The 11,814-nt window shown below is 47.3% G+C and overlaps 3 protein-coding genes and 1 pseudogene across 5 annotated transcripts; 1 reads left to right on the forward strand and 3 right to left on the reverse strand.

Annotated features, from left to right (window-relative positions):
* Positions 1–1,091: 1,091 nt before the first annotated feature.
* LOC112343914 (nuclear pore complex protein NUP85-like) lies at positions 1,092–3,243 on the reverse strand. Of its 2 annotated transcripts, XR_002991464.1 has the most exons (11): positions 3,154–3,243; positions 2,900–3,100; positions 2,675–2,847; positions 2,474–2,630; positions 2,322–2,423; positions 2,212–2,268; positions 2,001–2,152; positions 1,870–1,940; positions 1,699–1,813; positions 1,590–1,646; positions 1,396–1,537 (listed from the first exon to the last, which is right to left on the reverse strand). XR_002991464.1 is itself a non-coding variant. In XM_024668009.1 (8 exons), exons 1-8 carry the CDS (start codon positions 3,232–3,234, stop codon positions 1,305–1,307), a joined length of 1,026 nt encoding a protein of 341 aa, XP_024523777.1. In that variant the 5' UTR covers positions 3,235–3,243; the 3' UTR covers positions 1,092–1,304. The 2 variants fall into 2 exon arrangements, 1 of the variants encoding a protein (XP_024523777.1); XM_024668009.1 differs by lacking the exons at positions 1,590–1,646; positions 1,699–1,813; positions 1,870–1,940 and having other exon boundaries at positions 1,092–1,484; positions 2,078–2,152.
* On the reverse strand, positions 3,243–4,287 carry LOC9641096 (nuclear pore complex protein NUP85). Of its 2 annotated transcripts, XM_024668010.1 has the most exons (7): positions 4,037–4,287; positions 3,919–3,985; positions 3,738–3,845; positions 3,588–3,672; positions 3,450–3,521; positions 3,340–3,396; positions 3,243–3,273 (listed from the first exon to the last, which is right to left on the reverse strand). In XM_024668010.1, exons 1-4 carry the CDS (start codon positions 4,165–4,167, stop codon positions 3,646–3,648), a joined length of 333 nt encoding a protein of 110 aa, XP_024523778.1. In that variant the 5' UTR covers positions 4,168–4,287; the 3' UTR covers positions 3,243–3,273; positions 3,340–3,396; positions 3,450–3,521; positions 3,588–3,645. The 2 variants fall into 2 exon arrangements, 1 of the variants encoding a protein (XP_024523778.1); XR_002991465.1 differs by lacking the exon at positions 3,243–3,273 and having other exon boundaries at positions 3,342–3,396; positions 3,738–3,859.
* Positions 4,288–4,350: 63 nt separating this feature from the next.
* Positions 4,351–6,230, forward strand: LOC9641095 (annotated as a pseudogene).
* Positions 6,231–10,864: 4,634 nt separating this feature from the next.
* LOC112343915 lies at positions 10,865–11,754 on the reverse strand (the record flags this gene model as incomplete). Its single annotated transcript, XM_024668011.1, has 4 exons — positions 10,865–10,979; positions 11,037–11,118; positions 11,175–11,384; positions 11,446–11,754. Coding segments are annotated over 4 exons (708 nt in total), but the record flags the coding sequence as incomplete, so codon positions are not given.
* Positions 11,755–11,814: the final 60 nt, after the last annotated feature.

Raw genomic sequence — 11,814 nt, forward strand, 5'->3', positions numbered from 1 at the left:
CAGAGCTGACAGTTCTCAACAAAAGCTCTAGCGATTCAAGATTGACGGGTCACCAGACCCAGCTATTGTGGAAGCGGTAATAAAGTCATGTATTGTGACTTTGTCATACATATACCTCCAAAACTGCAGGTTAAAAAACAAAAGGTGATTAGGTGGATTGAGCGTTCTGAAAGATTAGTTTAGTGCAGAAAACGAGTTAAACGCATTTACACCGAACAGAAAATGCCATGCAGTAGTCCCAATATCAAGAAAATCAGGTATCATATTCTTTACGCATATGCTTTTAGGGCATGATAAACTGCCGTACATTGCTCTGGGTAGATTGCAGCGTCCTCTCCTCGCCAAATGTGTAGATGACTTTGCCCGGAACCACATCGCGTCGCAAAGGAACCAGTGCTTGTGGAAAACCACAGGTCCACTAAGTCAACTTTCACAACTTTAAAAACCCTTTGGAGAATTGATGGTGAAGGAAATGGGCCGTGAACGTCAACAGGGTGAAATCACACTGTTAGGGGAGAGTAGCGAAAGCTTGTTTGCACTTGTCTGAGATTGGGAGCCTGACTTCCAAGGCAGGATAAGGAGGTGTTGCATGCATCTGTTTTATTGATGCCACCACCCAAGCATACCAATAGCAACGTCCTGATGAAAGCCATTGAGAATGTTAGAAACCCCTTGCCAAAGTTTAGCAGTGGCGCTGGTAGCAGTGGTAGTGGTGGTGACAACCGGCATAAGCAGCAGCGATCGTGGTGGAGCAACTACATTTGTGGCACGCTAAGAATTAGCTAGTGATTTCTGGACAGAGAGAATTTATGCCAAGCTATCAAGAACAAGAGTAGGATTGTTTTGTGTCACTGCTCAGGAACCACATGATGGAGCCTGGGAGTATGATTCTATTTTTTACACTTTAACCTAACTGGTTAAAGGGGTGATTATTTGATTGTAAAGTCCTTTTTTTATCCTATTATTTTGATCTGGTGTGTAACAATGTTTTTTTATCCTATTATCCTAACTTGGTGCTTAACAATTTTCCCCTCACCAAGAAATAATTGCAATCATCTTTAAGTCACCTTCCTGTCACCATAGTCTTTTTCTTAGAGTTTATTATCTTCCTTTAGATCCACCATGTTAAATATTCTTTCAGAATATTTCTGCCCACGAAAATTAAACAATAATATTCATTGAAAACCAATGAAAAGCTAACACTTCCAATAACTGAAGACTGTGTTGACTAAAAATTGACTTTTAGCGAAGTTTTACGGTCAAACTATTTGCTTAATTAGACTCACGCTTCTGAATTGTACAGTTCAAGAAGAAATCCTTCCTACCTTCGTAGAAACGATCAGCTTTGCAAGATGGCACGGCCCAAGTTGGATGCCAGTGCCAATCTCAGGCGATCCACAGCGCCAGGCTCTGCGGTGCCTAGGATGTCGTTCTCTAGGCGGTCCCTGGCGAGGAAGAGTTCCTGGAGGCAGCAGAGTAGAGTGTTTGTTTCGGACTCGCTAACCAGCACTTGCTCCGGCCATTCCAGCAGCTCCATCTGATCGATCCGAAGTTTAGAGTGTAAACGAGACGTGAGAACAGCTCCATACCGATTCTTGGAGCAAGGACAGCCAGAATTTACGTGGAAAGGTTCCAGATTTTAGAAGCTGCAAGCCGGGGTTTTAGTGAGCAAGAAGAAGTTCCGAACGGATTGGTAACCTGGAGAAGAGAAGTCACCGCTGCTCTGCCTCGCGCAGCGAGGTTTTCGGTGTAGGAAGCCTCCCTACGACGCAGATCTCTGATGTTTTGCACCGCTGCCTTAAAGCTTTTGTACCTGCGTGAAGTTGGAAGTGAGCTCCGGATAGTTTTGCAACTGTATGAAGTGAGTACCTTGCTAGGAACGACAGGCCTTGATGCTTCGTTGCTCCCGAGCCAAGGATGTCACAGAGACCCTCAAAATGCTGGCACGGGAAAAGAGCGTTAAAAGTGTGCGTGTATCAAATAAAACGTAAGACTGCTACCTCGAGATTATCCAGACTATCAGCTTCACCAGACGTTATTGTGTTCAAAAGCTATCCGCAAGAGTAGAAAGCCTCTGCTCGTCTCGGGCCAATTGAAGCCACATTATCCCTTGGCCCTTCTTTCCATGCTTTAAACTATGAACACCAACAGCCTGGAAGACATAAAACACAGGTGAGAACCCCAAGCCTGGAAAGGAAGAGGATACTAAACCCTGGCGATGGCTGTGCTCACGGTATCAGGTTCATAGAGGCGGCATATCTCTAGTGCCTGTTGCACAAAATTCACATTAAGATTCAAGAAAACGTCACACCAAGACCAACCTTCAATGCCAGTTTCTGATTGGAACAACTCTGCTTCATTAGGAGAGCTTCAAGCATTCCCAGACCTTGCTTTGGGCAAGCCGCGAGGTAAACAGGTGCTAGCTGAGATAATTGTTAGACAAACATCAAGAACAAAGAAATCAACGATATACCTGCCAGGTTAAGCTGTGCGAAGACAGTACTTGAGAATAAACCAAACGATGGAGTTCTTTCAAGCTCAAGCCGCCTAGAGTTTGCCTGTCTTCTTCAAGAAGAGATCGAACGTCCTCCCCTTTTGCTATCAGGAGATCATCAACATGCGCCATCATCCTGATAGAAAATTTATATAAATATTCGACATGAGAAGTTCTTACCAGGCATTGAAAACCTTCGTACACTTCGCAAAGAGTATCTGTATAGTACTGGGAAGAGCATTTACCTCGGTGTCGTTGCTGATAATTGCAGATAAAAGTTCTTCAAGGTCTTCGTCCCCAGAACTTTTCAATCCTTTGCACTTGGAAGCTATGCTACGCATTCCATCTAAGACCTGCACCCGATAATTGCAAGTGAACTTAGCACACTACACAGTTCATACATACCAAAGAAAAAGGTATCAGATGTAGGAAATGCGCCACCAGCAGCTCCATCCAGTGAAACGTAGAGAGCTGTAGAACATCAACGTTTCCCAATAGCACCTGTATTAGCTTCTTAAGACCAAGAAGCGTCCCACGGTGGTTGCATTCCGCCCAAAACACACTATTTTCAAGCTTGGAAACCTGACTTCGCCATTTTTCCCTCGCCTGCATGTAATAAAATCTGAGAAACTAAAAACTTTGCTGCAACCACATCAAACCTTAGAAAAGTCAGGCTTAAAACCTATAGCAACACCAGGACTTCCATCAGGGAGCCTCGGGTGCAACCGCGGCATTTGCATAATGATCAGTGTAACTGCCTCTACGAGGCCATTTTCAGTCTGCCAAGACATAAAAAAGCATCCGGAAGTTAACGCAAGTCAACAAAACAGCATGGTGAAAGAAACCTGCCAGTCATCAAGCTGATCCAATCGATACGATCCATGCATCCGCAAGAACGCTATCTGGAAGATTAAGATTTACCAATGGAACTTACACGCACAGTTTTCCAACTTACAACAACGTCAAGCCATCCAACTGACAAGGCCGAGGCCATTGCATCCCAGTAAGCTACATCGTCTTCGGGAAACTGCAAGTGCAAGTTAAACAACGATACACAAAGAGAAAACAAAAAGCTGCAAGACTTCGAACTTACTTGAATCTCGGAAAGCTTCCGCTGGAACGACAGTACCTTGGAATGTACAGTGTCTTCATCACTCAAGAGGACTTTTGTCATACTCCTGCAAAGCTCACAGGCAAATCAATCATAAGTCAAAAATAAAAAATAAAAATCACTGCTTCTTACCGCTAGCCAGTCTACAAGACGCTCCGGAAGCCACCATGTCGCGCTTCTGTCCACATAGAAAACTTCTATGAGCTCCCACACAGCCTTAAGCATCGACGTATTCTCCTCCTGCAAGAAAAAAACTAAAAAAAACTAAAAAAATCTTTCACATCATTCGCTCACGTATGATACAATGGCTAACCTTGCCTTGGGTGGGCTGGTCGAGAACGCTGCGAATGCTCTTGCTATACTCTAATACATGCTCCCACCTGTGATCACACCTAGCGTTTCTAGAGTAAAACGAGAAGAATTTTTCATACCAGTCGCCTGTAGCCCAATTGCCGCTGGTTCTGGAGAAGAGCAAAAGCCGGGAGAGAATCATGCCGCCTCTCGGCATCCCATCCTTCTCCCAGATGAATCTCCGTGACTCTTCCACCGCCTCCCACAGCATTCTCGATGTAGGAGAGCTGGAGCGGGTTCCCACGACACCCACAATCGCCCTGGATCCCTCAATCCGCCCGGCACGCTATAGATTACCGCGGCCGAGGAGCTGAGGATCCCTCGGCATCCTTAAGTTAAGAGGTGCCTCCTATCATGGAGTGAAAAATCTTAGAATTGGCTTGTCCCAATCAGGATGTCGATGGAATTGGACTGGGTGGCAAAGATTGAGTGCCAAAGGTTGGCTCAAAAAACAAACTATTTGTTCTCTGAGAATATCTCGAGAATGTTATTCATTACACCGGCATTACGCTCCCCGTTCTCCAGCTCCTCGAGACGCCGGATCCCCGGCATCACGCGCTCCAGAATCAGGCCTATCTTCCCAAGATCATCGTCGTGATTGGGCTCAGCATTGCCCAACTCTCGATCCTGATGCTCCCGGCGGACGTCGCGAATCGCCATTCCTGCGAGAAGAATCTCTACGTCGGGGCGTGTAAGCTCACTCTCCCGATGAAGCAGCTATGGTGGGCGGTTTACATCATCGACACTGTGCTCGTCATTCTTTTCGCGATCTTCTTCTACGAGAGCGATCAGGAGAAGTAATCTTCCATCTTTTTGTTCTTGTTCTTAGAATACTCGATTGACCAAGCTCCTCCTAGAGTTTCTTAAGTTCTTTCTATTCCTCCATGATCTCAAAAGCTTTCTTTGTTCGTGGTGATTTCCAGGACTGTGACACAAAGGGTAAAGAACGCTCTCTTGTGGGTGGTGATACTCCTCACAGTCTTCTGCCTCCTTTTGGGAATTCTCTATGGTAAGAAGTTCTTTTCCATCTTTTGTTCTTAAACCCTTCTTCTATGTGATTGCTTGAAGCTGTGATTGGCTATGCCAATTTCACCGTGAGACATCTTTCATCCACGACGCTGGCGTTCATCAATGATTTTAGCTCGCTCAATGCAAAGGCTCCATTCTTGTTTTCGGCTAGTTTCTCCTTATCTTCTAATGTTACTCTCATGGTAAGCCTTTTCTTCTACATTTTCCCTTTCTTCATTCATCTGGCAATATTGTGTGACAGTGTGCAGCTTATATGTCTGGATCTCTGGTTAAAACTACGTGGTCTGTGCGTGCGCCCTTCCCAACTTACGTGATCACATTAAACACAATAATAGGATCAATACTCTTCACAGTAATGTCGTTTTATGTTTTGTTTTCTAGAAGATCTGATTTCATTCCTGCAGATGTTTGGAGGTGTTGGAATGGCAACATTACCAGTGAGCCTCATATTTGCGTTCAAGTATAGGCCCAAGTGTGTTATTACTCGTGCTCAATATGTAAAGGTGTGTGTGTGAGTTGTTCTCGTTTCTTGCAACTAATATCTTCAAGGTGATCTAGCCAAGTGCTCTAACGAGCTAAAAACGGCGACTTTGGGCCTCCAACGCGAAGAGAGAGGTGGGAAGAAAGGACGGAAGTTTCGACAAAATGTGAAGAAAGTCCAGCAGGTGAGCACCACTGCACACAGAAACAAAAGTAAATGGTGGACGTGATCGTGTTGACAAACGCATATGTGTAGCTCGATTCAGGAGCTTGTCTTTTTGGAAGATGATGTTGAAGCTCTGAACGAGGCATTCCCACAGGGAGAGAAGGTACCGTTCTAGTTTACCATTTATGATTCTACTGCTAGTTTTCTCTCAGGCAGACACAACGGTTCTCTTCTACTTAGCCAAGCTTGTTTTTGGCATTTTCGGGTAAGAAAGTCCTTGAAAAAAAGATTCAGTCTTATTATTTCTCTTGTTGCAGTTTGGCTTTGTCTATACTTTGGCTTCTCCACATCATTGTTTTCATGCTTGCCAATCCTCCAGCTTTTCTGTTTCTGAATCAAGCCTTTATTCAGCTTGACAGTGTTGGGGGTACTTTCTGTCGATGCGATCTCTAGATCTGAATAGTTTCCTTCCTTTCAGGCTTGTTAGGAACCACTGCGTTTGCAATCTTTTGCTACTACCTCGTCATGTCTGTCATATCTGGAGAGATGCATCTGGGAATGAGGCTTCTGTTTCTTTCCATTCATCCAATGAAGTAAGCACTTTTTTTTTTAAATGCATTTTCTAGAATGTAATGGTTTTTATTATGAAACTATAGGTACCAAGGCACGCTCATGAACTCGATCCAATGTGGCACGAGAATGTGATCGCGTCGGGCGCGCAACCGTCGAGCGCCATGGATTCCAGCAGCTGGAGCGCCGATCGGCCGTGCCCGGCCTTGGCCGTGGCCGTGATGGCGATATTCCAAGAAACCGTGCTCTGTCGATCATCCCCAGGAAGATCTCGCGCGCGTCGTCCAGCCGCCCGGCTGAAGAGATGGACAAGGGAATTCCCCACCGCCCCCTCGCGGTAGAGGCGCTGTGGCGGATATCGGGTGCGCCAGTGATGGATCTTGGATCGCTGTGGCCGCGAAAAGCAAGCTCACGATCGTCTCAAGATCCATGATCCGGAAGAGCTGGATCGCGTCGGCGCCGGCGCCGTGCTGCGCGTAAGGCCGTGATCATCGTCGTCCACGACACGATGTTTGCATGGCGTCGATCCACCAGTCCCGCCTGTGCGTAGGCCGAGATGATCGTGTTCCAGGACGGGAGATTCCTCGGCGCCGTCATCAAATCGAATGCCTGCCGCGCCTCCTCAGCGCCGGGATCATCACGTTCCAGGCAACGGTGTTGCAGTGCTTCATCCGCGAGAAGAGCTCCCTCGCCTGGTCGATCTTCCCCACGGATCCATAGCCCGCGATCATGGACGTGATGGACATGAGATCCGAATGATCCAGCGCGAGGAAGAGCTCCTCGGCGTTGCGCATCTGCGCTCGGCGTAGCCCTGGATCATGCTCAACCACGCGACACAATCCCAGTGCGGCATAGCATCGAAGACCGATCGCGCGAGATCGACCTCGCTGCAGGAGACGCTGGCGTGGAGGAGATTTTTCCAGCTCGAGACGTCCCTCTCGTCTATGGCGTCGCGAAAGAACTCCTGGGCTTCGCGAATTTGCCCGGATTGGGCAAATGCTGCGATCATCGCGTTCGCAGAGACGACGCTCCGGGCAGGCATCCGCGCAAAGACCTCCCGCGCCTCGCCGATCCGGAGGCGCTGCGCGGCGATGGTTAACGACGTCGCGCCGGGGGGATTCCACGAACAGGGATCGCGCGTCGCGGAAGCAGCCGTTCTGGGCAAGCGCGGCGATGGTGATGTTGATGGTGAAGAGGTTGCGGACGCGGAGCTCGCGGAAGACGACCATGCGCTGGCGATGGAGCGGCAGGCGCCATACATCTGGATGAGGAGATTGGCGACGAAGAGATCGGTGTGCCAGCCCGTGCAATCGCCGGCCGCCCTCCAGATCCCTGCCCGCGATGCATCGCCGCAGCAGCACGACGTAGCCCGACGCCCCGGGATCGCTCATCCTCCTCGTCCCCGCACACTTCCGAGGAAGAACAAGACTGCGTTTCCGAGGAAGTACAAGACTAATCTGTCGTTTAAAGCATATTCTAAGGATAGGCATAATCTACGTCAGCCCTAAATTCTAAGATGGTAAACTTTAAAATTAGGGCTTTTGGAAGAATATAAATAAGCATAATCCACGTCCGCCCTAATTCTTCTTCTATGCTAAAAGACTTTTAGCAGTAAAGTCTTTGGTTCGATTTCTGTAGACTGGAGCACGAGTCCGAGTTGATGGAAGTCGGATTAAATCATGTAGCACCAGTCGGCCTCCAGCCTTGTCGCGATCCAGCCTTTAAATTGAAACGCTGGCACTTCTTCATTCTTGCTGAGATCGATCAGCAAGTACTTCTCTTTCAAGTAGTCATACATGATCTTGTGCACCAAGCCTGGAAGCTTACAAACAAGGATGAGACAGACACTAAGATCGAAAGACAGAAGAAAAGAAAATTAAGAAAGCTTACCAGCTTTGTGCAAAGCTTTCAATCCTCGCAAAACTCCATATGCCATGTCGCGCATGTCCTCCTCATTGTCGGGATATTTCTTCACACAGAGTGGTAGAGTTTCCACCTCGTAGACCGCCTTCATCTCCTTGATCGCTTCCGTGCTCTTGGTGACCGTCGCAAATCTCGCTCTCTTTCGTTCTGATGATTCGCAACTATCGGAACCTAAGCGAGAGGACGTGTGTTTCGGAATGGCAGTGAGAGTCACCTCGCGCATGAGTTGTCCCTCCTTGGACTCAAGTTCAGGCCCGAACACGCTACTAATCATATGTCCGCCACACTTCCGAACACGCTACTAATCATATGTCCGCCACCTTCTATGGCAGCGGTGTAAGTGGCCTCGAGGCCGGCAAGACAGACCTCGTGCTCGGAAGAATACGCTTCGAAGTCTACGATTCTCTTCACAGCGCCCTTGAGCGTGAGCTTGATTTCCCAGTGACCATGGAGAACAAACGTATCAAGCGGAGGCCTGCAACGATCTAGTCAGTACGGAATCGGTGCGAGCTTGTTCATCACTCAGGGCCACGCTCGCATCCATTCATAGCAACAAGAAGTAGAGCTTGAACGGTATGTTCTTAGTCACATCCAGCACGTCAGTCACTGGCGTGAGGACTCCCTGCGCCAAAAGAACGTTAGAAAACAGAGATTTCTCAGTGAATCAACGCTTCTTGCTTGCAGCATGAAAAACTGGACGAACTGGCCTGCAGCTGCGTAGCATATCATAATCTTGAGCTCCCGATACATTGCCGGAGGGAGTTCCATAATCTTCGCAGCGAGCTCGGCCTTCGCCTTCTCAAACTTGTTGGGATTCTTCCTCTCCTCGCCAAATGCGCTTTTTCCCCGCGGCGGATTCGACTTGCTGAAGAACTTCCATCATGGAAGTTCCGTGATGACTCCTTCGTCGATAAGCGTTTGGGACACACAATCTCTCAGCAGGTCCCAGATTCGCTGGAACTGCATTGCTGTCGCGTCGAAGTACTCCTCCCCGGCCACCAAGGAACCAAGCAAGTGGAAAACCGCCCAGCCTCATTCGTGACATCGAAGAACTCATCCATGGAGGAAGGAGGGGGGACACGACGTCGAGACGTCGAAGTCGGATAGAAAAGCTTTCACGTCGTCGTCGGGCCCAGACGATATACAGCGAGCAGGCTTTCAGGATCTCCTCGGTGCCTGGAAGAGATATCAATGCTCATTCTGATCAAGAAGAAATCACGAGGGCCTGCTGGCTGGCCGTCCCCGTCAGCAGGGCAACAAGGCGGGCGAGCTTGTACGGAAGATGTTCCCTCCACCAAGATTTACAAGGCTGGAGACAAGATCAAGCTTGTCTTTCCTTTCCTCGACGTAGGGCGGAAGGATGTACACCCAGAGCCCAGGGAAGATGGTCCAGCTTAATGCGTGGAGAACCCGACTTGTATCGACGCAGGACAGAAACATCCTCCATCTTCTACTCCACTGCAATATGAGTTGTGGCGAGGCTTGGCTGATCTTCAGAAGGCGTGGCCAGTGGAAGTGAACGCTCTTGCAGAGCTGTTATTGCGTTCTCCCGCACCGAGTTTGGCAGCAGCCTTGAGGTTGGGAGGTATTTGGCAGGTGAGGAGGGAGCGAGCACCGAGTACGAAGGGACCACCTTGCTGCGAGAGTGTATTGATTATGTAATCCATGTGACTAATATTGACTTTTAAGGTCATGGTCAAACTATTTGCTTAATGTAAATATGAGCAAGGATAATTCAACCATGTCAGAACGCAGGACTATTCATTTAGAAACTCATGCTTGTAGACAAACCTATGTTCTCAGCTTGACAAGAAACAAAGAAAAGAAAAAAGTGAAGTTGCTGTTTAGGACATTTAGCTTATTAGATTTCACGGAACAACTAATTTAAAAAATTTACAACTGTATTAACGTCTCCCGGAGTAGATTTCTAGGATCCTAAAAACTAGACCCTATAGCAGGAGATGTCACGCCTACTGATCAGTATGTAAGCATTTGCCAAAGAAAACTTATAATGTGCTCGACAAAGTTCGTGAGTTACAGAAGGAGGTAAAGCTTGACGGTTTTGAGGGCCTCCCTTTGCCTTGTTCCATCAGCACTGGCTGTGCTGTGCCAAGCCGTTTACAATAAAAACGCCCAGTAGCATTCTCTACGAGTTCTATTCTCGAAGTTCTGTTCCTTGTCAAAATCCATTTAGATATTCCCTTGTCTGAGAGACCTTGTTCCTCTACAATATTATTGCGACAGTGTTCCTAGGTCGTTTGCATCAAAGCGACAGGATGGGAAAATCCGGCAAGATGGAGAGCCAAATGGCACTCACAGCCCCACGACTAAGCCATCAACTCGGCTTAGAGCTGATTGAGCGTGTCCCTGGCTAACTTGTGGTAACCTTGAGTGCGAAGAATCTACAAAGACCAACAAGACAATGATAATGATCTCCACATGTGGCATACTGTCCTGTTTCGTTTTATTAATATATCACAAAGAATACGTAAGAATACCACAAGGCTATAAACAGTATATAGATAAACTTATCATCACCTTTCAATGTTCCAGTCATTGACAAAAGTACTTGGAATCCAAAGCATCTGGGTTTTAGATATTTATTACTTTTATTGTCAAGTCTTTGTTTCCCTGATTGTCTCTTTTCAGAAATTGAGATTAAAAAATATAAAGACAATAGATAGCTGTTATAGGTCATGTATTTAGAAAGATGTTTTAGCTTGAGGCATCTTTGGCTCAATTTAGATATTAGAAACCAAAGATGTTATCTGCAGCTTCCACAGCCTTCTTTTTGGCGTCTGGGTTCATCTCGTCAATGGTCTCCTTGCGCGGCTTAAACTTACGGAAGGTGAACTCTGCAAATAGAACAAAAGGAGCGTGCAGTCTTCAGTGGTTTACATTAGACACCTCACCTCCAATGATGCCATTGGAATCCTCCTGATGGAACACGATACGGTTGCTATCAGACCAAGCAAAGAGTTTGATGCGGTACACCTGTACTCGTAAGCATGAGCTGTGACTGAAATACAAAAGGCAGCCTGGGCACAAACCTTGAAGTACGGGTTTTGCATATCAGGGTACCTTAAGACCCCGATGTCAATTATGGTCTTCTCGTGGTGCTCATGCTTGGCAAAGAAATTTTCAAAGCTGGTAATGGTCGCCCCTGACTGAGCAACAATTTCCCCAACAACTTTAATGTCGATCTTGGTTGATTTCAGGACGTCCTCATCTGCGATGAGATTCACAAACCAGACCTGAACCTGTGCCGAGAGAAGGCCGCAAAGGTTAATAGAGCTCTTCCACAATACATGACTCTATTACCGCTTTCACAATAGCTGGGTCCGGTGACCCGTCAATCTTGAAATCGCTAGAGCTTTTGTTGAGAAACTTGTCAGCTCTGCTAATCCCATCGCCCATTGGCTCAACCAGGGGATTTTGCATGAACATGGAGTTGACCTTCTCCCAAGTTCGCTCTTTCGGTGCCACTTTGGCTAGAAGGTCTGTGTTTCCCGAGATGCAAACTTGAGAACCCTCATCCATCTTCTTCACTGTTTCTGCATTCAATGTCCCATACGATGGTGCCAGATTGGTGTGGAGGTAATCCTTAGCACTCTTGGAACGCACATCAATCTGGAGCATTCCACAAGGAGTTAAGCACTGCTCTGGCAAAGACAGGTTCAACTTACCCTT

Source organism: Selaginella moellendorffii, unplaced genomic scaffold, assembly GCF_000143415.4.
Source record: "Selaginella moellendorffii unplaced genomic scaffold, v1.0 SELMOscaffold_311, whole genome shotgun sequence".
Taxonomy (NCBI): domain Eukaryota; kingdom Viridiplantae; phylum Streptophyta; class Lycopodiopsida; order Selaginellales; family Selaginellaceae; genus Selaginella; species Selaginella moellendorffii.